Consider the following 24,890-nt stretch of genomic DNA (forward strand, 5'->3'; position numbering starts at 1 on the left):
AATAAATCACATTTACTTGAGCTTATGTTCTGGTTGTTTGTAATGGATTAAAAGCTACGTGCAAATAAATCCTCGCTGCTTGATTCGTTTGTTTCTATCATAAAACTATATATCAAACAAAAAACGTAATCATTAATGCATAAAAACAAATCCATTAAATTATAAGGAATTTTTCGTACGGCATTGTTTTTAAATCCAAATTCAAAACCAATGTCAAGCATTAATTCGTCATTAATCGAGAATTTTCACCACCTAACGTTATGTAATTACGGAAAGCATAGTTCAACTATTGATATTGCTGCCACCATTGAGTTGGTTGTGCGCCATTTGGAGGATATCCTTCTTCTCCTTCGGGAACCGTAGCTCTCTTCCAGCCAGCCGGGCAGTCTCTAGTTCTCTTTCGGCAATCGCCAGTTCCCTACTGAGCAATCCGGGGTTTTCGTGTTCTCGTTCTATCCAATCCAGAGCCATTTGCTGTCGCATTTCGTCGTCCAGTGATCGGTTGGAGTAGTGTGCGACCACCTCCTGCCGGGAGCATTGTCTCTCGCGCATGGCCTTCAGAGATCCGTTCCAATGGAGCAGCTGGAAGACGGTCATCAGTTCCTGGAACTCAAGCATCGTGCGACCTTTGTTGGTTTCCAACATGAATCTGAAGAGAAGAAACGTTACTTGTTGGCAGATATTTGTGCTATATGATTTTATAAAATTACCTGAAGGCTCCGATTCCTGTATCCGGTCCATCTTCTTCGGGATTCTCTCCTTTAAACGATGCCCGTGCTTCCTGCACTGCCTTTTCAATAAAGTCATCACTGATTCTGCGGGACGGATGTTCATTGAATACAGAATTCATCAAGGCAATCTTTGCGGAACTCCGTCGAGCCTCTGCTTTTGTTGGACAATTCTGGAAAACCAAACCTCGGTTAGTCAGCTGGAATTTACCTATGATCGAAAAAAAAACTCTAGTACTTGAAAACTTCCAAAACAGCTGCCTCCTGGCAATGTTACATAGCAGACGTAGGGTTGACTCGTTGATGGGATGGATTCGTATATCACTAGTGCGCCATTTTTAAGCTCCGCTCCCCGTGCGGCTTTCATTTGCCAAAATTCTTGCAGTGCTTCAACGACATTTACTGTGAAAAAAGAAATGAAATACGATTGAAGCTGTTAGTTGTGATTTGCAACTTCATCAGTGTGAATGTTTAATATATGTGTGGCCGAAATAAAAGCTCAAAGTTTTGATAACGAAACCTCAAATTTTCGGTTGGCTATAGAACAAATCAGATTTTTGGTTATGTTGGTTGGTTTGGTTAGTTCACCGAAGAGTAAAGGCATGCCTCGCAGCATACGTCATCTTTATAACACCTGTTTGTAAGACACATGTTCGACTTTGATTGCAGTTTGCCTATTCCTTTCCCTTTTTACCGGAGGCCTTTTCTTTCTTTTATTATATCTCACTCGTTACTTTGGTGATGATAAAACTTTATTAGTTACCTAAAGTAGCCAGTAATATATTTTTTATGTTTTGATCTTGATTTTCTCCTCGCCATAATGAGGCATTTTGTATTCGAATATGATATCAATATTTTATTAACTAATGTAAAAAATTTAGTTTCCGCTTTGAAAAATGTGTTTCGGTTAAGAGTAATATCAACAGGGTCAACAGGTATTTAATGTGGAATAACCTTTCTTATGGCTTTTTCTTCGAAAGAGAGAAACCTGCCTCGGTTTCATTTCTGGCAGCAATCATGAGAAGAATTTGGGACAAAATACTGGAAACCGAAGCATTAACATGCGATTTCAGAAGACTTTTGCGTTGTACTCTGGCTCTGAAAGCGTAACGAAACGTAATGACAAATCGTGTGGCTAACTTTTGTATCGAGGCTAGGATCTTGAGCTCCTATAGAAACAAATATAAGCCGCAATTTTCCACATTTTTTAAATTTTTGCCATGAGAAGTTTACATAGAAACGACGAAAAGGTGTTTATCCTAGATGCCCTTTTCGTTTGTTTATACAGTTTACCTATAAAAATGTGAAATTTACTTCATGAAAAGTTGAGTTTACAGCACATATTTGTTGACTTTGTTTTTCAATTCTTGTCACTATGCTGGAAACCTACCCAGAATTTTAAAAAGTGGAAGTTTCATTTGCTAGAATCCTGGAAATTAAAGCCGCCATGTTGTATTATATCCCCTATTAGGTATCTTAACTACGCGTTTTGCCTTATCGGTAAAATATCTGTGTATAGGCCATTATAATTTTTTTGCATATTTTCGACGTAGAACTATGTCTTACGCAAGGTTTGGGACGGAGTGTTATTCCGAAAAATCACAAAAATGTGTCACAAAAATATGAATAATTTTGAAGGCTAATAGCTATGCCAATTATGAATTGGATGGATTTTCATGGTTTAGATACCGATCGACTCATAATAGATAGTAGCAATTGTGTGCTCTCTATTATAACTTTCATTTTCAATCACTAAGGCCATTACAAATATTTCATAAAGTTTTTGTATTTTTGGTGTTGGGCAACTCAAGGCAAGGTGTGCAATAAAATGATTTTTTGAATCATGCAAAAGAAATATACATTTCAAGCATTTTTACTCAAACCTAAACGTGAGAACCAAATCTATTCTTGCTTTTCACATATAGGTACGTTATTATTTTCCATGCAAAAAACTACGAAAAAAAGACAAAATCGACAAAAATTTTTGTTGCGGATTTTCGGAAATTACGTAGTTCGAATTTCTGTTTTGTTCTATTTTATTCTGTTCATTTCTGTTTCGTGCTAGAAGCGTCAACACACCGTACACTCATTTTTCTAGTCGTCTTGTCTATAGAGCTTATAGACATTAACTTATATCCCACAAATAATTTTTCAAGCCAATTTCAAAAGAGGAGTGTAGGGAGACGACAAAAAGCTTAGAAATAATTTGCATTGGTCCTAGTGAAAATTAACGAAAAGTTTCAAGGTCAAATATCTCCATACGTTTTCTTCGTGATCGCCTTGCATTACAGGCAGGGAGGACAATTAAATACACCAACTGTTACTGTGATTGCGACAACTCTATGTTCAGAAAAAAAGCAACCAAACCCCCTAGTCCCAACAGGTCGAAGATTCTTTCCGACGTGCTGACCTATACTTATTTGATATCTGTGCTTGGGAAGTAGGCCAGAAAAAGTGATAAAGACCTCTCGTCCTAACAATATTTCTTTGGACCGCAATAAACGTAGTCCAATTTGACCCGATTGTATCCATATACTGCAAGAATTTATTCAAATTTGATGTTTTATATGATGGAATATTCATGTATGTGAACTGATGCAGCAATTTTCAAAGTGAGGAAGAATTAGCGACTGTCTGATTCGAATATAGGTTTTGAGTGTATTGACGCTTTACAATTACTTGCATGCAATTCTTTCCATACTTTCAACAGTTTTGCTGTCAAGTGCGAAATAACTGCTAAATAGAGTGTCAACATAAACTATTAGTGTGTAGAGGACGTTAGCTAATTGATGATATTTAAACTGGCATAATTTTAACTCGTTGTTCATATGTTAGTTGAAAGGAAATTGTTTCAAATCAACCTGTCACAATAAATGGTGCTATAGGGTAACCAACCTATTTTGGACCCCATCAGCAGATGTACATAATTTGGACACTTGCATTTGATTTTGCTGTAAGTGTCTAAATTATGTACAGCTGCTGAGGGGGTCCAAAATACGTTGGTTACCCTATATCAACTGTTTTCAAGAAAACTGACGAATGTGTACCAGAAGTAAATGATGACCCAAATTATTTATTTATTTTTTTCTTCAACCGTAAGTTGTTTACGTTTCGAGCAAGATCCTTAAGCCAGTTAACCAGTCAGTTGGATTGCGGCTTGGGAAAAGTCTTAGTAGAGGAACGGATAAAACTGATATACAGGGCACGGGCATTTAGGAAATTTGAACTTGTCTCCTTGTTTTTTTGTCTAAATGTATAGGAATGTTTCAGAGCATTTATAATAATACAGTAAATTAAAAATTTGCGTGATAAACATTTGCAAAAGATCAAGCTTTGACGAATTGAACCTGCATTCATAATTATACGTGAGCCCCTCGTTCGTGCCCCTTGGCACAGACCTTCATACTTTTTTTCATTTAAAGAAATATGTAATGAGACATCAGTTTGTATGAGACTGTCATGGCAAAGCTGAGGCACATGGGGCTATAATGCCAAAAATACTTGGAGCCTACTCAAGTGAACTGCCTTAATGACTAAATACCGAAAGATAGGTCTTTTTTTCTAAATAAAAATATAAACAAATGCACTCATACTAACTGGTTCACGTGCGATCCCAGTAAATTTTATTAATTTTCTCGTTAACTATCACATAGTCCACTAGTCCACTAGTAACTAGTCCATGTAAACTTCTGAGCACAAGTTATATAATTTTTCATGTGGATGGGTGTCGATTTTTTAGAGTGTATCTACCAGACACTGCCACTGCCGACACAGCAATGGTGCAACCGAGGCTATCAATGAACACTTTATAAAATATGCTCATAGATTTACATGAAATAATGTAATTCTTATCTAGCACACTTTTCATGTGAATTCTTTGTACAGTATCACCCCGCTAATCCGACACCCAATAATCTGACGACTCGATAGTCCTGATCTCGCTAATTAGGAAAATTCCGAATTTAAAAACATTGTACTTAAACCCTCTAACGGGTAAGGCCGTCTGTAGACGGCCTTCGCTTTTGGTGCTTCAAAGTTGCATACGAAATTTGTTTTGAATCAACAATATGTAAAATGTGTTCAGAATAGATTTCTTGATTTTTTGATATTAATTCCACAACATTCTGATTATACATTCAAAAGTAATATTTTTTGAAACGATGGTTTTTACAATTGATTGAGGGACGGTAGGGGAAAGTAATGAAATTTTTTTGGAAAGGAGGGGAAAGAGTGGAAAGGAAGGGGGGGGGGGGGGGGTAATAGGCAGCTATGCTTAACAAGTTGTCGTTGTGACTCCTATCTTATGTCCAATGCTGGAAGGTGCATGGGTCGAACCAAGCTATAGTCAGAGATTATAACCGGATTTGAACCCAGGAAGTCCAGCGCCTCTGTGGTTCAAAGGTACACGGGTACCAGTGAGCGACACGCCCTGGCAGGTGTTGTGGGTTCAAATCCGGTTATAATCTCTGATTACAGCTTGGTTCGACCCATGCACCTTCCATCATTGGACAAAAAGATAGGAGTCACAACGACAACTTGTTAAGCATAGCTACCTATTACCCCCCCTTCCTTTCCACCCTTCCCCTTCATTCCCGGAAAAAAATCCTTCTTCATTACTTTCCCTTACCGTCCCTTCATCAATTGTAGAATCATCGTTTCAAAAAAATATTGATAAGTTCTACATCAACGGCCTAAGCAAGCTGCGATAGCTTGTGAAGGAGTGCGTCGGCCACCAGTGTCCAAAGCGAGGGGGAGAGAACTCCTTGTGAACATCCTTTGATCACCGAAATTGTGACTGTCGTATCTCCCAATGATGCTGTGATTCTTTGCTCTAAAGCATTGTATGAATGTAGAGTGTGGTCGATTGCGTTTTGAAAGAGAGCAGTAATAATTGAAACGAAGAATTGTAATCGAATGCTCCTTCAATTTCAAGGAAAGCACAAAGTGTCGCCTTATGCATGTCGATGTCCATGCAACGGAAAGTTATTAAAAACTCGTTACGGATATAGTTATCTGTGATTTTCTCCGTCAACTTAAGGAGCATTGATGTTAGAGTTATTCGCCTAAAAGCCAATTGTGTTGTATACAGCTAGATATTGTCCACTAGATTTTTTAACATTTTTCTCTAGTCATCGCTAAGCGCGGGTTTGCCGGTCTAAGCGCCCACTCGGGGCAGTTTTAACATGGCTTTATCGTTCTGGAAAGGTTAGAACATTAGAATCCAATCCAGCAATACTGTCACTGACGCTCTCATTTTTGCCGGGCCTAAATCTTTCGTTGGTTTTTAGGGTTCAAGTTGATATTTTAAGCCTAGCCTAAGCCTACACTAGAATCGAGAGTAGAGTGCGTTGTGTCTTCGCAATACTGAGTGAAAATAACATGGGTGAAAGCCTATGCATACCTAATTTCATTAATGTATCTTATACTTATACATTTTTTATTAGCATTCCACTGGTCAGCTTACAATTATAATCGGTTGAAAAGGTGAAAAAAGTGATTTTCTGATAAAAGTCAATATGTGAGCCAAATCTAAGATAGCCGTCAAAAATAGCTGTCAAAAGCCCTATGTGTTCTCTTGACAGCACCATGTCATTGGTAACCAGTAAAAACTAGCCTACAGAAATTATCCTGTAAGGCATGTCATTTGTAGATGATATACAAATTAAGGAAACATGTCAGATATGTCAAGAAGAACAGACAGAAATTTAAATTTTTTGCTTTATTTTATGTTTTTATTGTTATAAGGCTTTAAGGCGAAATTAGTCGTCATCGATTCTGCAAATTTCAAAAGCAGTTTATATTGTTTGAAACGAAAATATTGTTCATGAAAATAAATTCGCTATGTTCAGATTGGTAAGAAGAATGCAGTGAGTACATTACGATAAACTGAACCCCGCTTTTGGGCCCAAAAACTGCTTCTGAAATTGGACTCTCCGACGAAAAGTTAATGACTACTAATTTTCTGTTGAAATGATTTTTGCGCTGATCAAATTTCTTGGAATTTAGGGCTCATATCTTTGGAGTTTGGAGTTACGTCTAAAAAGTGACAGAATATGTGTCGCTGAATCTACATTGTCTGAAATAATCTGAAATATTTAAAATAATCTGATCTTTCAGATAAATTTACGTATTTAGTACCGTTAATTACACATCACGAACGCATTGAAGAGGGAATATTTGACATTTTAAGCAATTCTCTGCTAGGGTGCTGGATGGGTTCGTCTACGGCAGGTCTTCGTCTACTTCCCAGACATATCGACAAGAAACCAGCATTAAAACCAATTTTGATGCGAATTACAGTCAAACCAACCTGGTATTGATATTTAAGGATTGTATCTTCGCTATCGAAGAAAAGATTATGTTAGAAAATTACTATTTTTCAATATTTGTTCAAGAAACAGAAGCCCTCTTGGTTTTTCTACCAGTTTTGAGTATGACAAAGACAAGTTTGAGTATGACGAAGATTAACTACTTGAAATTTTGAGCTGTGATTTAAACTATTTCCACTCTTTTTATAGTAGTTGGGTAGCTCTTGGACACGGCTCAAAGAATACGTGTATAGATTTTTGTAAATAATTGCTGTCTGTCCATGATAAACGAAAGAAATGTTGCTTATGACGAAGTGAATTTTCGTATGACGAACTCCCGCTGGAACATGAAAAATTGTTCCACTGAGAAATGTAAGTTCCGAATTTTTTTCAGGCTAAATGGGTATACATGTACAGGCGAGATGTGTCAGATTTATGTGGTGTACAAAACTTGAATACTTCTGGATTAATTCTTTCAAAAACTTGCAATAAACTCTGGATCGTGTTTACGTATGACGAAGAGGGTCCGTAACCCTACATGAGTAAACAGTTTAACTCGTATCTCTGTTATTTGAATACCACTTTCAACGTATTTTCGGGGAGGAGAATATTTTTCACAAGCCAACTGACTGTTATAACTTTAAAGAAATGTTCGAAAGTGTGCATGTGTTTTTTCATGTGTATTTAAAACAATCATGACTTGATAGTTGCTGATTGTTGCGAAATGATGTAATGAATTAGTTGTACTTTATGTATTTTGATCTATTAACCTTCTAACGGGTAAGACCGTCTGTAGACGGCCTTCGCATTTGGAGCTCCAGTGAATTTTGGAGCTTTTGGAGCTCCATACGAAATTTGTCTTAAATTGACAATATGAGAAATTTGTTCAGAACAGATTTCCTGACATTTTGATACTATTATCACAACATTCTGACCATGCGTTCAAAAGTTATCATTTTTCAAAAACAAGAATTCCAAAAAATTCCGAAACAAATTATGGTGCGAATATTCCCTTTCTTGCGTTTGAAGAAAAGGACATCTAGAACAAAATGTTCGATCTCAAATTTTTCCTATGAGTAATTTGCATGCTTTTTTCAATTTTGTGATCTCTATGAACTGAAAAAACATTTGGGTTGAGCGTTAGGCGTGAAAAACTAAAAAATAAATAGGACTACTTCATACCTGGCGGTCCTCCAGATAAATATTTTCCCATAAAAATCAACACTCGAGCTTCTTTTTAGTGTACTTTCATGATAAAGTAATCATTTGCTCGATCGCATCGTTTTTACGATGTTGCCCATTAGAGGATTAATGAGCCAGATTATGTTTGAAAATCACGCTAATTTATTTGGAAATGGGAAGTTCTATCACGCCCTCTATATTCTCCAGACATCGTTTCTTCTGATTTTCCCCTATTCCATTCCATAGTGCTCCTCCTACTGTGAAAGTTTCATAAATTACGTTCATTTATTCATCAAATTCAAAAAGAATATACGTCGAACGACGTAGTAATCCATGCTTGCTAGTAAACCGACAGAAAAGTTGAGAAAACTGTGGAAAATACGTTGAGTAATGTTACTGTAATGATGATTTCAAAATAAACCATTAACATTGCAAATAAATGCTGCACATTAATTCTAACTATTGACAGTCTCGATCTATTCAAAGCGTATTACACAATTGTTGTCAGCTTTATTCATGCACTCGTTTAAACCTCAACACTGAGACATACGTTTATTGCATCGACAACAAAGGTCTGTAAAAAAAGTTTTTTTTCAGTTGTATAAGATATTTTAGCTAAATTCGATGTTTTGCAAAGTGGCGAATCTAAAACTGATTCCATTTCTTTTCGTGCAGGTTTTCTGTGAATCATGCTTTTAACATCCGTAACTAGAAAGCTAAATAAGTTTTTTTTTGTTTATTTTTTTAAAATTTTACTCGCTTAAATAGAGAAAAAAATCCTCTGGACAATTTTTAATTTTTTTTTCTCTTCAAAACAGGGTTGTTACACAGTTACGGTTATGCGACTGTATTAGCTCATAGAAGCACAATACAATACAGAAAAGTAATGTATGAATTATTTGTTGAACTAAACGCTGTTACGATCTTCCTGAATTGAGTACTGCATTATTTTTTTGTATTAATACCAGGAAAGGTATCTAAAGCTTGTTATATAAATTGAACATTCGTTTGCTAATGATAAAGTTACAGCGTCACAACAGTGTGAATACACAAAACATTATGTAGTACTCATTTAGGAAAGATTGAATTACATTCAACTTACAACAATATACAACATTATTTCGTACAGGTCTTTGACAGACTTCTATGAGGCAATACAGTCAAATGATAAACTACAAATTTTTAAATACTGCGAAATTAACGTGCAAATTGAATTCGCATAGAACACTGCTGATAATGGATAATGGATGCTCTATGAAACTGCCGGTGAGTTTTCGGTTTAGACATAAAATAAATAAACAAGCATCTGGTACGGATGAAACAACTGCAATCTTCGTTTGCCTGCTCTCTGCATCAATTCATACTTGTTGAAGTCAGCAAAAATGTATGTTTTTTCACTGGCTCCAATTAAAAGAAACTGGCAAGTGTTGCGATAAATACTGGACTAGCAGATAAAAGAATTTCTATAGAAATTGCAGATTGCAAAGAATCGAGAAAGAACCGCCGACAGAATTGACTGTTGATACACTGCCAATCATGGCCAATAAGCTAGAAAACACGACAATCGCACTTTGTTTTTTTTGTCGTTATGCTAACGATTAAATGCATAGAAATATTCCGGACGCTTTCATTGCTCATTTATATGTACCTAGAGCAACTTCTGTTCAGATAAACCATGGAAGGTAATAAATATGAAAATATCTGCAATTTATCGGCGTTTGTCCTTTTTACGGATGGTTCTGCGAAGGTATTGGAATTATAATCAGTTGATTGGATTTTTTTTTCAATTTTTTTGTTCTTCCTAGCACGTAGCAATCAAATTGAACGTTCACGCCAGGTCAGATTTAAGTGGTTATTGTTTACAATTTGTACCTATAAATGAATCAATAAATACGGCATCTCGTAGCTCTTACCACCATAGTCTCCATCGTCGTAAAGGGCTGGGATGTGTGGAATGGACCAGATGGGTTCTTCCGAGTAGACCATCATATTGGCACTGATTCGTTGAAGGTCCGATTTAGTAGCACGCTACTGAATATACACACTTCGTAAATGAGCACAACGTTTATAGTGATCTGTTTTCACGAGCGAACTCAGGCACAATGCACCAATACGAAACTAAGTTGTTTCTATGTTTTATGTTTCTTTGTTTTTCCACCAAGTCCTGATCGTTTCTTTTCGATTGCTCTCACTTCTTTTAGTCTGCTTTATTTTTTGCTTTGATAGTTCCAACATGAGGAAAGAGAGCCTGACCCTGGCCGAGAGACGACTGAGAGGTTCAACTGTTCTCAAGTTTCACCGAAAGGTTTATTTTTTGTTCGAACTCTTCACTGCTGTATTTTGTTAAAGGGAACAGTAGTTGTTGTAGCCACATGAGAAATGCTGGTAGCGCCTCTTCCGTCTTCTTTTCATCTGTTTCTCCTTCAATGATTCATTCAGAACATTAACGCTTTCCGGATAAATCATCACACGGGATGCGAAATAACCTTTCCGCGCTCATTGGCAGTCCACACTGCTTCTACACACTTGCACAAACCAGTTGAGGTCTAGCTCGCCTGTAGCTACAGAGCGGGCGCAAAGCGGGTTCGTTGCTTTGGCTAAGAAAGTCTCTTCCCGATAGCAGTTGGTACCTAACTTGACCCGCTCCGAACACTACTGGAAGCTGATTCTTCTGGACTTCGTTTATGGTATAGTTTGGTTTTGTTTTTCTTCTGCTCGAATTTTCAGATTTTTATGGACGTTTTTCTATTTCTACGTGGTCGAACAGGGCGTACGAATGAGACCGCAGTGGAAAAAAAAACATATGGGAATAAAATAATTTGTTGCATGAGAGTTGAATTTTAGCTTTTATTTCTTTGTTCAGCTGGGAGGAGAAAAAGAGTAAATAATCTTCGCTTTGCCTAATTGTATATTTTCAGGCGCTCTTCCAATTTAATTGATCTGTTTGTTGGCTTTGATGCCCATTTCGAGTTATTTTTTATTCGTTTTTCTAGGAAAGAAAGGATTTATGCTGACGGAGGGAATAAAAGCAACTGGCCGAGGATAATTGAGGGTGGAACAACATATTGCCGCCTTTGTAGGTATTTCCCTAACACCGATTAAAGCCTGAGATCGATAATTCTTTAATGGGTCGTATGAAGTGATGATTTTATATCCATCCCTTCGAAATTATAGTTTTGTTAATGGAGAATGGGAATGGGTTACAGAGTGGTCTAACTATTTGAAGTAATAGAATTTGATTGTATTTCAAAAGATCTTTTTTTCTTCCAATTATTCACATGGGCAATTAGAATAAATATAACAAAAAAAAACTTGTTTGAACACATGGTTGAATTTGCGTAGCAAAATTACGTCATATCCGACCCGAATTGGAAAAGAACCGAGCTGAAGCATACCGATCAGAATCTGAAGTCGAATGTTAATTTCCTGAACACCTACTCGCTCTCTCTCTCTTACTATATGAAATGAAAAATTGGCAAAAGCTGGAAGACAACCAACAGCCGAGCCAACCAGCAGAACACCGGCAACTTCGCGCACGGAGCACGGGAAAAAATAAAATGAAAACATTAAATGTTATTATTATTATTTAATCAAAAAACTGTTTTGTGACATATAAGCGTGAGCTTGGTTCGGTCGTGCGAATGTTTGAAAAAAGTTTCATTTACTTTGTAGTCTTGCTGCTGCGTTCCGGGGTGGGTACCTACATATACACATCAATGAACCGTCAAACAGTCCGCACCGGAGCAAGTCAAGCCGTCCGAGAGCATGAGGGACCACTTCCAGCGATCGTTAACATCAAAACTTAGAAGTGCAGACTTGCTGTGTGAGTAGACCGGCGAGTATCTTGAAGAGGTCCAATTGTGTACGCGAACGCAGCGGAAGAGGGGCGGGCTCCTGCAGTGGCAATAGCGATTGATCGGAACAGGTTGCTCTTGTCGCGATGCTTTGAAACACACGACGCGGTAGGAGCAGAAAAATGCGACATCGACCGCGATTAACTGATGAAAATTTAGCCAATATAATGACTGCTGTATTTATTATCATGCTCTGCGTTTCGTCGCATCTCTCGACGGTTTCGGCGTTTTTTTTTGGTTTGCCGTGTAAGAACCGTTTTTCTGAGTCCAAAATGTGGACTTTTGGGAAGGCGCGACTTTGGACTCGGCTGTTGTCAGTATGTTTTTTTTCGCCCGGTAAGTCGACTGCACGCTTCGATATGCGGGCGCTGAACTACTTTCGACGCTTTTAGTGTAAAACAGAAAGCGGTTGAATTAAGGCATTAAAAATGACAAGATATCAATCGCATCAACTAGATTTCGTTCGCCTCCAGTTTGGGTTATTTTGACAAATTTCTAATCCCTGGTCTCGTCGGGTGTTTGAGGTGAAAATATAGTCTTTTTGCAGAAAAAGTATTTTCTTTTTGCAGAAAAAGTATTTTCTTTTTGCAGAAAAAAATGGCTGAAGAAGTGTCTGAAACACCGTTAAGCGGATCTTAAGACAGCCGTACGAAAAGCATTTATGAGATAAAAATCAACTTAAACTTAACGCATTGCGTTTAATCGTGCATTCAAAAAACCTGTCAGTGCCTATGTGTTAAATGATGCCTGTGTGTTGATTTTGTCATTTGCTCTTCAGTTATCAAAATGGCGTCCACGCCAAAAAACCATCAGATCAACATTTTGCTTGCGTATCGCGGAAATCCAAATCATTCGCCCGTCGAGTCAGCAAAATCGTAAAAAGTGACCAAATCAACTGTCATCAACGTATTAAAAATGATTGGGAAACGTTTGTCACCAGCCAGGAAAACTGGTTCGGGTGGAAATCGAAAACCGAAAGCCACAGTGACGACAAAAAGAAAAGCCAGGGGTTTTAAGCGGAGCCTCAACCTTCCGTTCCGCAATCAAGCAATATCGTCCACGACCCTGCAGATCTAAAGAACGACGAGTCTTTGACCTTTAAAAACCTTTACCTTTAAAAAAGTAGTGACTCCAAATCACGACGATAAACAATACAAGAGAGCCAAAATACGATCCCAGAAGCTGTGTAAGACGAGACTAACGAAGTTCGACTGCGTGCTGTTGGATAACGAAATCTACATTAAGGCAACCTTCAAACAGTTTCCTGGGCCGAAGTTTTGTACGGAAGGGGAAAGATGGTAGACATTTTCAAGCATATGAAATTGTCGAAGTTTGCTAAGAAATATCTAATTGAATGGCCTATCTGATACATGTGGCTATGTTTTCATCACCAACGGAGCGTCAACTAGGAAACTTACATGAATTGAAAAATTTTGAGCTTTTATTCAAAGTACTTTCACTTTTTTGTGGAACTTGCACACTTGAACAACTCGGCAAAGTATGCCGAGATTTGGACAGCCGAGCGTTTGGTAAGAATTTTGGTAAATCGACGTTTACGGATTTTTACAAACGTTTGGTATCATAAAAAATTCTACCGAACGCTCGGCTGTCCAAATCTCGGCAAAATTTTGCCGACTTCGGTGCTTTTTATTAAATGTGTGGACAGCTCGGAAATACGGCTCGGGTACTTGAGAAATGTTCTCTGTCCATGATAAACGACAAAAAATTATGTTTATGACGAAGTGAAGTTTCCCTATAACGAGCTGCCGTTAAAATAAGAAAATTTATTTCACGAAAAATATAAGCGCCGAAATATTTTATCTGTTTAAATAGCAGTAGGGGAGAGTAGTCTACAGTGAGACAACAGGGTCAATGAGACAACGTGAATAACTTCGCCATAAAGCATTCAAGATCCATGATATTTTCATGGAAAGTGAAGTTTATGAACCTATATTACATAATGTAGTTTGGGAAAAATTTGTTGATCTTTCAATATATTTTTCAACAAAAGTCATTTGGGGGGGTCAAAGTAAATTTGATTGCAATCATTTTCAGGAGATGTTCAACAGCAAACCGCATATTTAATCCAAATTGAATTTACTACATGGCATCACATAATAATGAGAGATAAAAATATTGAAAATATGACAATCGAATTGTTTGCTAACACCACTATTTCACTATTTTTCTTTATAAAACATTCTTATTTGGAACAGTGAGACACACAGACAATGCTCACGCCATGCGAATTTTTTTAAAAACATTTTTGCATTAAATTGTAAATAAATCCATATGAATTAACCGTAAATGAATTCTGAAGTGTAAACTAAAAGTCAGATGACTAGCATTATTCCTTTATATGGAATATATGTAATAGTCGGCATTTTTAACCATGCCCAGCCATAATGTATAAACAGTATGTCTTCTAAACTATTATTTATAACCAAAAAATGTGGTTTAAATTGAATTCAAATATGTGTCTCAGTCAGTATTCAATACTTGTTGTCTCACTCTTCCCACCCTGTTAGGCAACAGTGTGACAAAAAACACCTTCACATTTTTTGCTGTAACTAATTTAGCTTATACTCAAAACGACTGAAACTTTTTTTCAGGCAACTAGAAGGATATACCATTTAAATGGAATAAAGAGCTCGTTGGTAGCTATCTATCAGCATCATTGTCTCAATGTAGACGACTCTCCTCTACATGTATACGTACAGGCAAGAAGTGTAAAGTTCATCTCGTGCCAGTAACTTGAGGTCTTGCTGATATAATTGCTTTAAAATCTCGGAGTAAACCATGGATTGCGTTTAAATATGTCTTAACGCGTGGAAATGACGAGAAGTAGTCCATTTTGCACCATAAACCTCTATGTCTTAATCATTTTGAAGAATTTTTCTGCTCTTCAGGATGAAAAGGTCAGTAGATCGAATCTTAGTAGAATCAGGCAGGCCATTCGAGGTTAAGTGACTGTATCGTAGGTTTATTTTCAGATCCCTCTACATATTTCCTTCCTGCTGAATTCTGCATTTATCAACAAAGAAGCCGCTTGCCAGGGAAAATTGTAAGAATGATACTTGCTCAAAGTGCATAGCGAAGCCTTTTGTCCAAGGGCATAGTATAACTTGTTCTATACGTAGTTCTAGAATCAAAATTGATAATGCAAAACTAGCAAGGATAAAAATACGTAGGGGAGATTGTTGACAGACTGTTTTAATTATGCGTGTAAATTACATCATTGGAAAGTTATATCTATTATCTATACAGAAAAAATTGTAAAATATTTGATTTTAGAAACACAAAGAAATTATGGTCATTTCCGTGAAGGTCCTAAAAAGGGTAAGAAATGGGGAAGCCAAACGAGAAATCGACCAACATAGATTTTGCCGGCTCAAGCTTCTACCTAGCGCCTCCACGCGGCCATACCCGGTTATACTCTATTGAGTAGCTCAGCTAAGTAGCTATTAAGTAGCGTGGTTCCCAGATGCCTGATCTCGAAACTGAGATTTTGGGAAGACGGCTGAACCACAAGGACTTGGTAGCAGGTAAGCCTAGTATGTTATTTTAATTATTTGTTTCGTTTTAGCTCATCAAGTATCTCCTACTGAACAATGCAAACTTTGGTCGTAACAAGTTTAAATAATGCACATGGATGTTAGAATGAAAAAATAAATTATTGGATATATGAACTGATGGAAATTCAAATGACGCAATTATCGGATTGTTGGTGAGATTGTTGTATTTTTGTCTCTATACTCGACAACAAACGAACTCAGGGAGTGAGAGTGTGTATGTGTTAGCTCTTTTTCTCCTCTTTCTTTTAGTATTTTTAGTTTTGTTTATGTATGCATGCCAAGTTTTGCTTAAAATGGCGTCAAAACAAGAAGCATCCCTCGAGCGCGTTGTACACTTCTACGAACTTTCACAGAAATCTTGGGAAAAAGTTTACGGAACAACATTTAAAAAGCGAATATGTTGCGGCTTCGGCTGTTTACTATATCCTAAGATGCCCAGCAACTATTCGCAAGCAAGGTAGTGAAAGCCCAGCCAAAATTATGGACGCAGAAGGGCATCGTTCTCTTTCTCGTTTCTTCAACAACAAGCCCTCTGGTTTGACTATCAATTAAGATGCACCAGACGAATGTTTGAAGAAAATTTTGGTCCCGTTTCTACAAAAACATCATGCAGATGGACAATACGTGTTTTGGCCGGATAGAGCATTATCGCATTACGCCAAAAAAACACAATCGTTCCTGAATACCCATTCAATCCCATTTTTACCCAAAAACCACAACTCGAAAAATCTATCTCAGTGCGCCCAATCAAAGATTTCTTCGGGATTTTTAGTTCCTTGGTGTACAAAAATAACTGGAGAGCTACGTATTGCAAACAGTTGATTGGTAAAATACAGAGATGCATTCGCAAAGTTGACATGACGGCCGTACAACGCTCCTGTTTCGACGTCAAACGAAAGCTTCGCCGAACAACCGATTACGGACCGTTTTCAAATGTACACTAATTTTTTTTCAACAATGGATAATGTATCTTAAATTTCGGTGAATCAGATCTTCATCATGTATCTTTGTCTTTTTTTGACAGCTTGAGAAAAAATTCCAAAATTTTAGTTGTCACCCATTACTAACAAGAGATCTGTATTCCTGTAACATCTATAAAAGTAGTATGGGTTCCCTGCACTTTAAAAAGTAGATGCTATCACTAACATTCTTACCCACTTCCCTTGCGGTTGTTCGGACGTAGACAGGTAACAATGCGATTTTATAGCCATCTACGATGTGTGCAACCTCATATGCTAATGCTAATGCTAATTTCCGTGAAGGTCCTACAAATTCGCAAAAAAAATTGTTGCTGCAGGTGGAGAAATTTTACGTTTTTACAATAATGAAAACAAAATCAATTTTATTTGTATATATGGTAGTTTTTTTAGCATCAAGCATTAAATTTAGACCAATTTCTTTCGAATGTAAGAGGCAAGGTAAGATAAATGCGACCGGTTGGAACGCCAATGTTTATTTGAGCGTCAACCCAGTATAATGCATAAAAATGTACAAAACTTTTTGTAAGCAAGCTTAACTTGCTTCTATAGCTTATATAACTTTCAAAGTGGATAAAACGTCAAAAAAATTTTTTGAGGCTTGCAAAAATATGGATTTCTCAACCTGCAGCATAGGCAATCCATTTGTAATTTGTAATTTATTATTATCACTAATATGACGAAAACCTGTCAGCTACATTGCTTTTACTCAAGTCAAGGAAAGTACATTTATAAAACATGGTGTAAAAAAGTATAAAAATATTATTCCTAATTGAGGTGTTTTTTAAATAAGGCTAAGGATGGTAATTGCCTAACGGCCAAAGGTATGCTATTGCACATCGTTGCCCCGCTTATGAGCACGCTCCTTCCGCTGGAAGTTGAGTGATGTGGGAGGACAAATGACCTGGCCCGGTCGTTTAACATAACCATTTTGTATATCCTCACAATACATATATATGTAAATAGTCTTTTATGTTGAAGAGCGCTTCAATACTTATGAAATCCATAAAAAGTGTTATCCAATTCTTGGAGGAAAACTGGTCTCGAAAAGGTTTCCGATAAATTATTATGACCATTTTTTTATAACCCGCTCGGTTCACAAAGAAAATATGCATCTAGTTTCTCCTAAACCAACTTAAATATAAGCGAAGGTGTAGATTTGATGTTTAGAGTAAGATTTGAGATTCATTAAAAAATCATCGAATTTTTTCAACCAGCAACTAGTCTAAACCTGCACTAGTCTACCCTACTTGATGATGATGATGAATGATACTTGTTCGAGATACGAATGAAGCCTTTTGTCCAAGGGCAAATTATATCTAGTCTCCACACTTTCTGGTTCTAGAGAGCGAAATTAGTTGAACAGTAGTAAAAAGTAAAAAGTAAAAAAGGGTAAAACACTGACACTTAAGCACGGATAATAAACTAATACTGCGACGGTATCACAATAAATCCAAAATAATGTCGCAGTGGACATGGACATTATCAGGCAAAAAAAAATCCTAAAAAGCTAAAAAGCTGATTGAAATAAATAGCTTCCCTAAATCAGAAAAGCACCCTAAGCGCCAAATAAATGAAAAAATATGATTCTAAAATGTTTCGATAATGAACGAACATACCAAATTTAAACAAATTCGGAGCACTTTCAAAATTGACCCTTTTTTCTATCAATATTTTCTCGGACTGCCACCCAGCCCAGCATAACTACTCCGGTTCGAGATACGATGCTGGTCTAACAAGCCAGTCGTCTGGAATCTGGACCGGATGTGCTGCAAGAGTCAGTAGGATCGTTGCACTAGACCCGTAATTGTCCTGTACTCTAATAACCGGCTGCGGGCGAAGTCTGTCGATAGAGAATAGTTTTAAAGACATTTATAAGCCTTGGGTTTGCTTTTTTATTTCCTCAGATTTCAATACAAGTTGCAGGGTAAAACAAGGTAAAACAGTAGAGAAATTGTAAATGATTCTTCCAAAATTCCAAATTAAAAAACAGGGGTTAATGGTCATTTTCGCGCGTTAGGACCTATCGATTTATCGATTTCTCGTGATTTTTTACGTAATTTTTTTAAGCGGATCATGTCGAAAGCAATCAAGTCACACTGCTGCAGTATTGTGCACCACAGCAAGTGCTGACAGTTTTGGTAGGCTGTTGCCAAATCATTGGCATTGGTTATCTCTAAGGCTGTGAACCATTTCGAGAAATTTTTAACATTTTAGTTCAAATTTGACAGTTCGATAGTTATTTCACCTTCTGTTGAAAATAATCCTGCTCTGAAGCATGGTTATTTTTGACAGTTCGATGGTTATTCTGAGAGCCAATGAGGCCTGCACAGGTGAGGAAGAGAGCTTCGATGTGTTTCACTGATTTTTCGTTGGATTTCTTACCAATGTGTGAATGTCTGTCGTATATAATGAATTTGATTCTTATTGTAGCTTTGCTGATAAAAACGAACGTTTTTCTTCTACTTCCGACGTTTCGATTTGTATTAAATCTTTTTCAAGGATTAGAATATTATCGTTTTTTTGTATAGGGGCTCTATCCAGTTGAGCATTAACAATCACTTCTTTAAACGGTGCTAGAATTCGTTTTTGCATTACAATTTTGTATACAAATTATCTCAAAATATCACAATTTAAAAAAACTTTTCAAAATCTGAAATTTGGAACTATGCGCTACCTTTACCCAAAACTAACTGTTAATTTGCTTGTAAAACCGCAATAAATCTGTTTGTTTTGTAGAGCTATTAAAACGGTAACACCCTGATCAATTGCAAGATGCATTGCTGCTATTCTGAAGAATATTAGAGTTCAACACCAAAATCAGTTTTATGCGAGGCCATATTGCCCTAGTATTTCGTTTTAGCTCGCAAACAAAAGTTCAGAAAAGCGAAGTGTTTTGCAGAAAGAAAGATATTATAAATCGGTTTTTCTGTCAGAGAAAGCTTCTAAGATGATTTTGCTAGAAATTGAGATTGACTAATTGAATATATTTAGGTATGTTTTGTCGACTGTGAAATTCACTGTTTTATTTTTATCGGCTGTCAGTCTTATTAAATCAGAACAGATTTTGTCCTTTCTCCTTCATTTCGACCATATTTTGTAGTTTTTATCAAGGACTGTTTAATGCTGTCTGTCCTTTGTCAATTGTCTTTGTTTAGTTAAAGCAACATGTCATGTTTAGTTAAAGTTACTTTGTTTAGTTAAAGTAACGTGACATGTTAACTAAACAAAGACAATTTACAAATCAACGTTGCTGCAAATCAACGGAGACTGCTGGAAATTAATCAATTATTCTATGGAATATTTTAGGGGGGCTCCGTAGCCGCAAGGTTACCGAGTTTGCTTTGACAAGCGAGTGGTCGTGGGTTCGAATCTTAGTAGAATCAAGCCATTCGATGTCAAGTGACTTTAGCATGGGTTTATTCTCAGGCCCCTCCATATACCCTTCCTTCATGCTGAATTCTTTATATTTATCCACTGAAGCCTCCTGACAGTGCAAATGTCCCTCCTGTTAAGTGTGTACTGGTCAGAGGTACGAATGAGTCCTCGCCAGGGACGGCTATAATATGGGATAGTGCTGGTAGCGAGGAATAAGTGGGTAAAGTAGATCAAGCTTTGAAGGAAGGGTAAACCCCAATACACACAAGCACGCATAAATTTAATAAGCATATCGCTCACTCAATAGCGATTATAGCAAAAAGAATTGCAGTGCAGGTCATACAGCAAACACCCGAGCGATATTACAATAGATCAACTATACTGGTCGCAGTAATGAGTCCACACATGGAAAAAAAATGGAATATTTTATGATGGTCGCTATAAGCTAAATCGATCAGGATGATCTGACAGTAAAACCTTAACTTTTCTGCACACGGATGTATTTTCAAGTTGACAAAGTTGGCAGACTGATTTAGCTTTTTACCAGAGCAAGCTGTATGTTTCGAAAAGCATAATCGGTTTTATTGCTGCTATATCCCATAGAATATTTTATAAATTTTAGGCAATTCCGTTGGTTTGCAGTATGTGCGCATTTATTTTATCGCGCATATTGATATGATAGGTGGATAAAATCAACGCGCCACTGAAATTTGGTGAAAACTGAAAACAGGTTCTTTTAACAAAATAAATATATTCAGTTAGCCAATCTCAATTTCTAGAAAAATCGTTTTAGTTGCTTCCTTTGACAGGAAAACCGATTTATAATAACTTTCTTTCAGCAAAACATATTGCTTTGATGAATTTTTGTTTGCGAGCTAAAACAAAATACTAGAATATGGCAATATGGCGTCGCATAAAAAATGATTTTGGTGTTGAACTTCGGTACTTATTGCGGTTGATTGTTAAAACCGCGATAAGATCAATTTTGATTGGCGCGCCATTTTGTATTGCCCCGCCACGCTTATGGTAAGTTAATAAGAGACCGACGTGGTGCAGCCAATAAGTTTTAACGTGGTAATATAAACAACCACAATAAATTTGCTTTGCTAACAGTGTTATTATGGTTTGCTAGCTAGCTAGAAGTGTGTACTCGTATCCTCTTGGTATTGCGCAATACCACAATAAAACCAGAGGCAATTATTAATACCGCAATAAACCCTTTATAAAATTCAAGTAAAACCAAGTGGCTTTAGAATTGTCACTTGGGCATTGAATTAATTTGCGGTCCGTCGTTTTGTTGACAAGTTTTCTCCGGAATTGCTCTACCGATTTTAACAATTTTAGTTTTAAATGAATAGTCTTACTGAGGGGTCAATCCCAGCGTAGTGGTTAGCTTTCACTCCTCTCACGCTGAAGACCCGGGTATAAATCCCAACCCCGCAGAAGTCATGAATGACCTAAGCTGTTACAGTGATTATAACCAACCCAAAAAAAAAACATATCGCTACATTTTTTGTGAGGATTCTAATGAAAACAAATAACCAGTTCAAAAGTTATACTTAAAATGTGATATTACTTGCTAAACATTTCTCAGAGATGGTCCAATCGATTTCTGAGCGTAATACACCGACGACGTTATTTACGACGTAATTTATCCAAGAAATTTAATATTAAACTAGAGATCCTAATGCACCGAATATCCCAGCTAAATTTCAAAGGAATCGGTCTTACTGCTCAAAAGAAATTGTTTTGATATGAAGCAACAGCAATTCCATAAAAAAGTAATATCTAAATTTAAAAGTGCTGCAATTTTGTTCAGTTTTGTAAACTTATATCATTTTAGAAAATGTTACACCCGTATTTTTTGGCACTTTTTCGCCATTTTTGCCAACCTTTCCTTCTTTAAAAATATATAACTTGTTTTAAATGATTTTGGTACCGAAAAAAGTTGTATTAACAAGCGTTTTAGTAAAAATTTTGGACTGAAGCCCGAAGTTTTCAGTGATCGCAAAATGATCAAAAATATATGTTTTCTTCGCATTTTCATGCTGCGTAAACCAAAAAGATCAGAAATTTATAATGTTGTAGCTGGATGGTGAAGGAGACGCACGGTATTTTGTTATTGACTGCAATCAAATATTGATAGACATATTGATTTTACATTTTTAACAAAAACAAACCAGAAATATGTGTTTCTTTTTTTTCAAATTTCTCATTTGGAAAATTTTGGGCTACTCGGGTTATAAAAACAGCCAGAAATATTTCCTTCTACATTTTTAAACAGCCAGAATTTTTTCCGTACCAAAAAAAAGACTACATATTACACTCAAGTACTTTTTTTACACGGTTTGTTTTTTCGAATATTGAGAACGGGGCTATTGAGGGACCATTCATTTATGTCTCAATACGTTTGGGAGAGGCCCGACATTCGTCAGGTATTTTGCAAATGGTCCCTAAATTGCACCGTTCTTGAGTAATCGAAAAAAACCAACAGTGTAAAAAAAGACTCGAGTGTACAGAATAATTAGCATTATCATAACTAAACATAACGTTACGAATAACTGTTACTGACGCTAGAATTAAGTGCAAAGGTCGAATCTTTGTGAGTTCAATGCTGCGCACTCTATGGGATCAAATGCAGAACCTTTTCTATACAGAGGACATCCATATTGAATGATGGCGTAACAATCGAACCTTTGTCTGCAGGCATGCATGCATGCATGCATGCTTGGACCTGTCCGACAAGTTCGACGCTCTGTCGTGGTCCATTTTGTGGGGCTAGTAAATTTTCTCACTAATCAAGATCTCTTCTGCAAAAAAGCATAACAAAGAAAAAAAAATCTTGGCGCCATAATGGTGGGCCTTTGTTTATGTCGTTAAATGTTTCCCCTTTGTGTAATTTTACCTTCTATTGCCAATGATCTTTCAACCCAAAGCGTAGGTATAACAGGTGTGCAAGATAATTGTACGGTTGGCGCAACAATTTTATTGACGCTAAAAATTCCTCGAGCTCGGAAAATGTCCATGCGGAGACTTTAATTTTCTACTTTCTGCATTGGCAGATTAGGTTCTGTTATTATTACTAATGTATTTCTGAAATACTTTGATGAATTATGTTTAATGTTTTAATCAACGTCTTGGCAGTACGTTGACGTCTCGTTCTCGGGTCTACAGACGACGAAGCGAAGGATCGAACACATCGATGGTTGTGGCAGAATGTGGACAACGCTTTTGCGAAAAAGTAATTCGTGTGGTTCCGTCTGTCCGTTTTCATCCCCTTGTCTTTAATATGTCGTTATAGTCGACCGTGCAGATGATGACGGGTGTGTGTGAGTATAATTTTATTTCCCCCCTGTGCAGATGGTCACTTCATTTTTATTGAGCAGACTCTGCTTTTGCATGCTTGCCCTGTTGTCGCTATGTTTCTCTTATACTTGTCTTCGGCGATGTTGTGTTTTCGTATTTCGTTGCCAATGTCGATGTTTTTTTTTATTAATTTTAAAGCATTAATATTTCTGCATAAGTGTGCACATCAAGAAAGTTTTCACTGTCTCCTCCTATTGCCGTCTGTTCTTAGGCGTTTGCGAATCCCTGGGAGAGACCCCAGCAGCCACAGCAGCAGCATCAGCAGCATCAGCAGCAGCAACAGCAGCAACAACAGCAGCGATAGCTACAACGGCATTCGCAAAAGAGTTGAACGAGATTTACAACATCTACAGCATAAGTTATGTGCTTTTCACCCTGCATTGCACCGTTTTGTGCCACGAAAGGGCGATCAGCTATGGGTTCGTCGCTTGTAGTGTGTGAGTTTGTGTGAGCTGCAAATGTTGAGTGCTGTCTGTTTTATTTTTTTTGCACATGCACAGTTGCTGGGAGGAGACGAGGTGAACGCGAGATGTGTGAAAATGGGTTGAAGGGCCTCTTTGTAGTCGGATGTTGACCAATGAAAACAACAAGCGTTGGTAACTTGTCTATGCGAAGGTTTGAAGGCAATGAGAGGTTGTTATTTTTTTGGGATGAAGCTGCAAGTGAGTGAGTGGGCACAAAATTTATGGATGTACATTCGAATTTGTGTTTTAATGCATATAAAAGACCGTCGTAATAAGATTCGCCTAATTTACTAGTTATTGGTTTTTTTGCTTTTCGATGAACCACTGCATTCGAGTTATTATCATCTTCACTCTACCGAAATCGAAAACGATGCAACCAATTATTTTACTTTCTAAGTTGGCAAAAAAAAAAACAACACATACAATGGACAGAAGGAAAACGGAAAAGAAGAAATGCAAAAAGAACTTGTTCTGGCACAGGAAAAAAGAAAGTCCATCGAAATGATCGCTTTTTCTTCGACCTCACTAGCTACTAAACACACATATACATCGACAGATGTAAGCGGGCACTGATCACGGGCGGTATCAGTTTTTTTGTTTAATTTGCACATAAATCAACCACTGCTGCTAAGCTGGTCACGTATAAACCGTGATCAATGAAACACTTTTTCTTATTACTGATTCACTATTTTCGAGAGCAACAGAAAAACAAAAAAAAACAACAAAAACGCCATAGGAAAAACACGAAATGGCCTTACACGTCAATACCCCAGCGGTACATTTAAACGACTAAAGAACCCAATCGGAGAGGCTAAAACAACATGTTCCCTAAGTAAAAGGCGAAGTGGAGCCCAGAGAGTCGCCCAGAAAGATGGGCTTTGGGTTCTGTGGCGGTGACCAGTTGAATGGTTGTGTTGTTTTAGGGTCCATTCAGAGCTCTCGCCGCTCTCGATTGGGCGGATGACTAACCAGCCTCTCGTCTCTCTCTCTCATGTATGTAGGTGGTTGGTACACCGTAAGTTCGTCTATACAGCATCACATCAGCATCACCAGCATCA

General features: G+C 37.2%; 1 protein-coding gene across 1 annotated transcript in view; it reads right to left on the reverse strand.

Annotated features, from left to right (window-relative positions):
- Positions 1–233: 233 nt before the first annotated feature.
- Positions 234–24,890, reverse strand: part of LOC128743272 (protein limb expression 1 homolog) — an 87,342-nt gene continuing 62,685 nt past the window's right edge. Inside the window, exons 2-4 of the mRNA XM_053839816.1 lie at positions 967–1,130; positions 711–901; positions 234–649 (exon numbers count right to left, since the gene is read on the reverse strand). Coding sequence (XP_053695791.1) covers positions 283–649; positions 711–901; positions 967–1,130 — 722 coding nt within the window. The 3' untranslated portion in view covers positions 234–282. The remainder of the gene's footprint in view (positions 650–710; positions 902–966; positions 1,131–24,890) is intronic.

This window comes from Sabethes cyaneus, chromosome 3 (genome assembly GCF_943734655.1).
Source record: "Sabethes cyaneus chromosome 3, idSabCyanKW18_F2, whole genome shotgun sequence".
NCBI lineage: Eukaryota > Metazoa > Arthropoda > Insecta > Diptera > Culicidae > Sabethes > Sabethes cyaneus.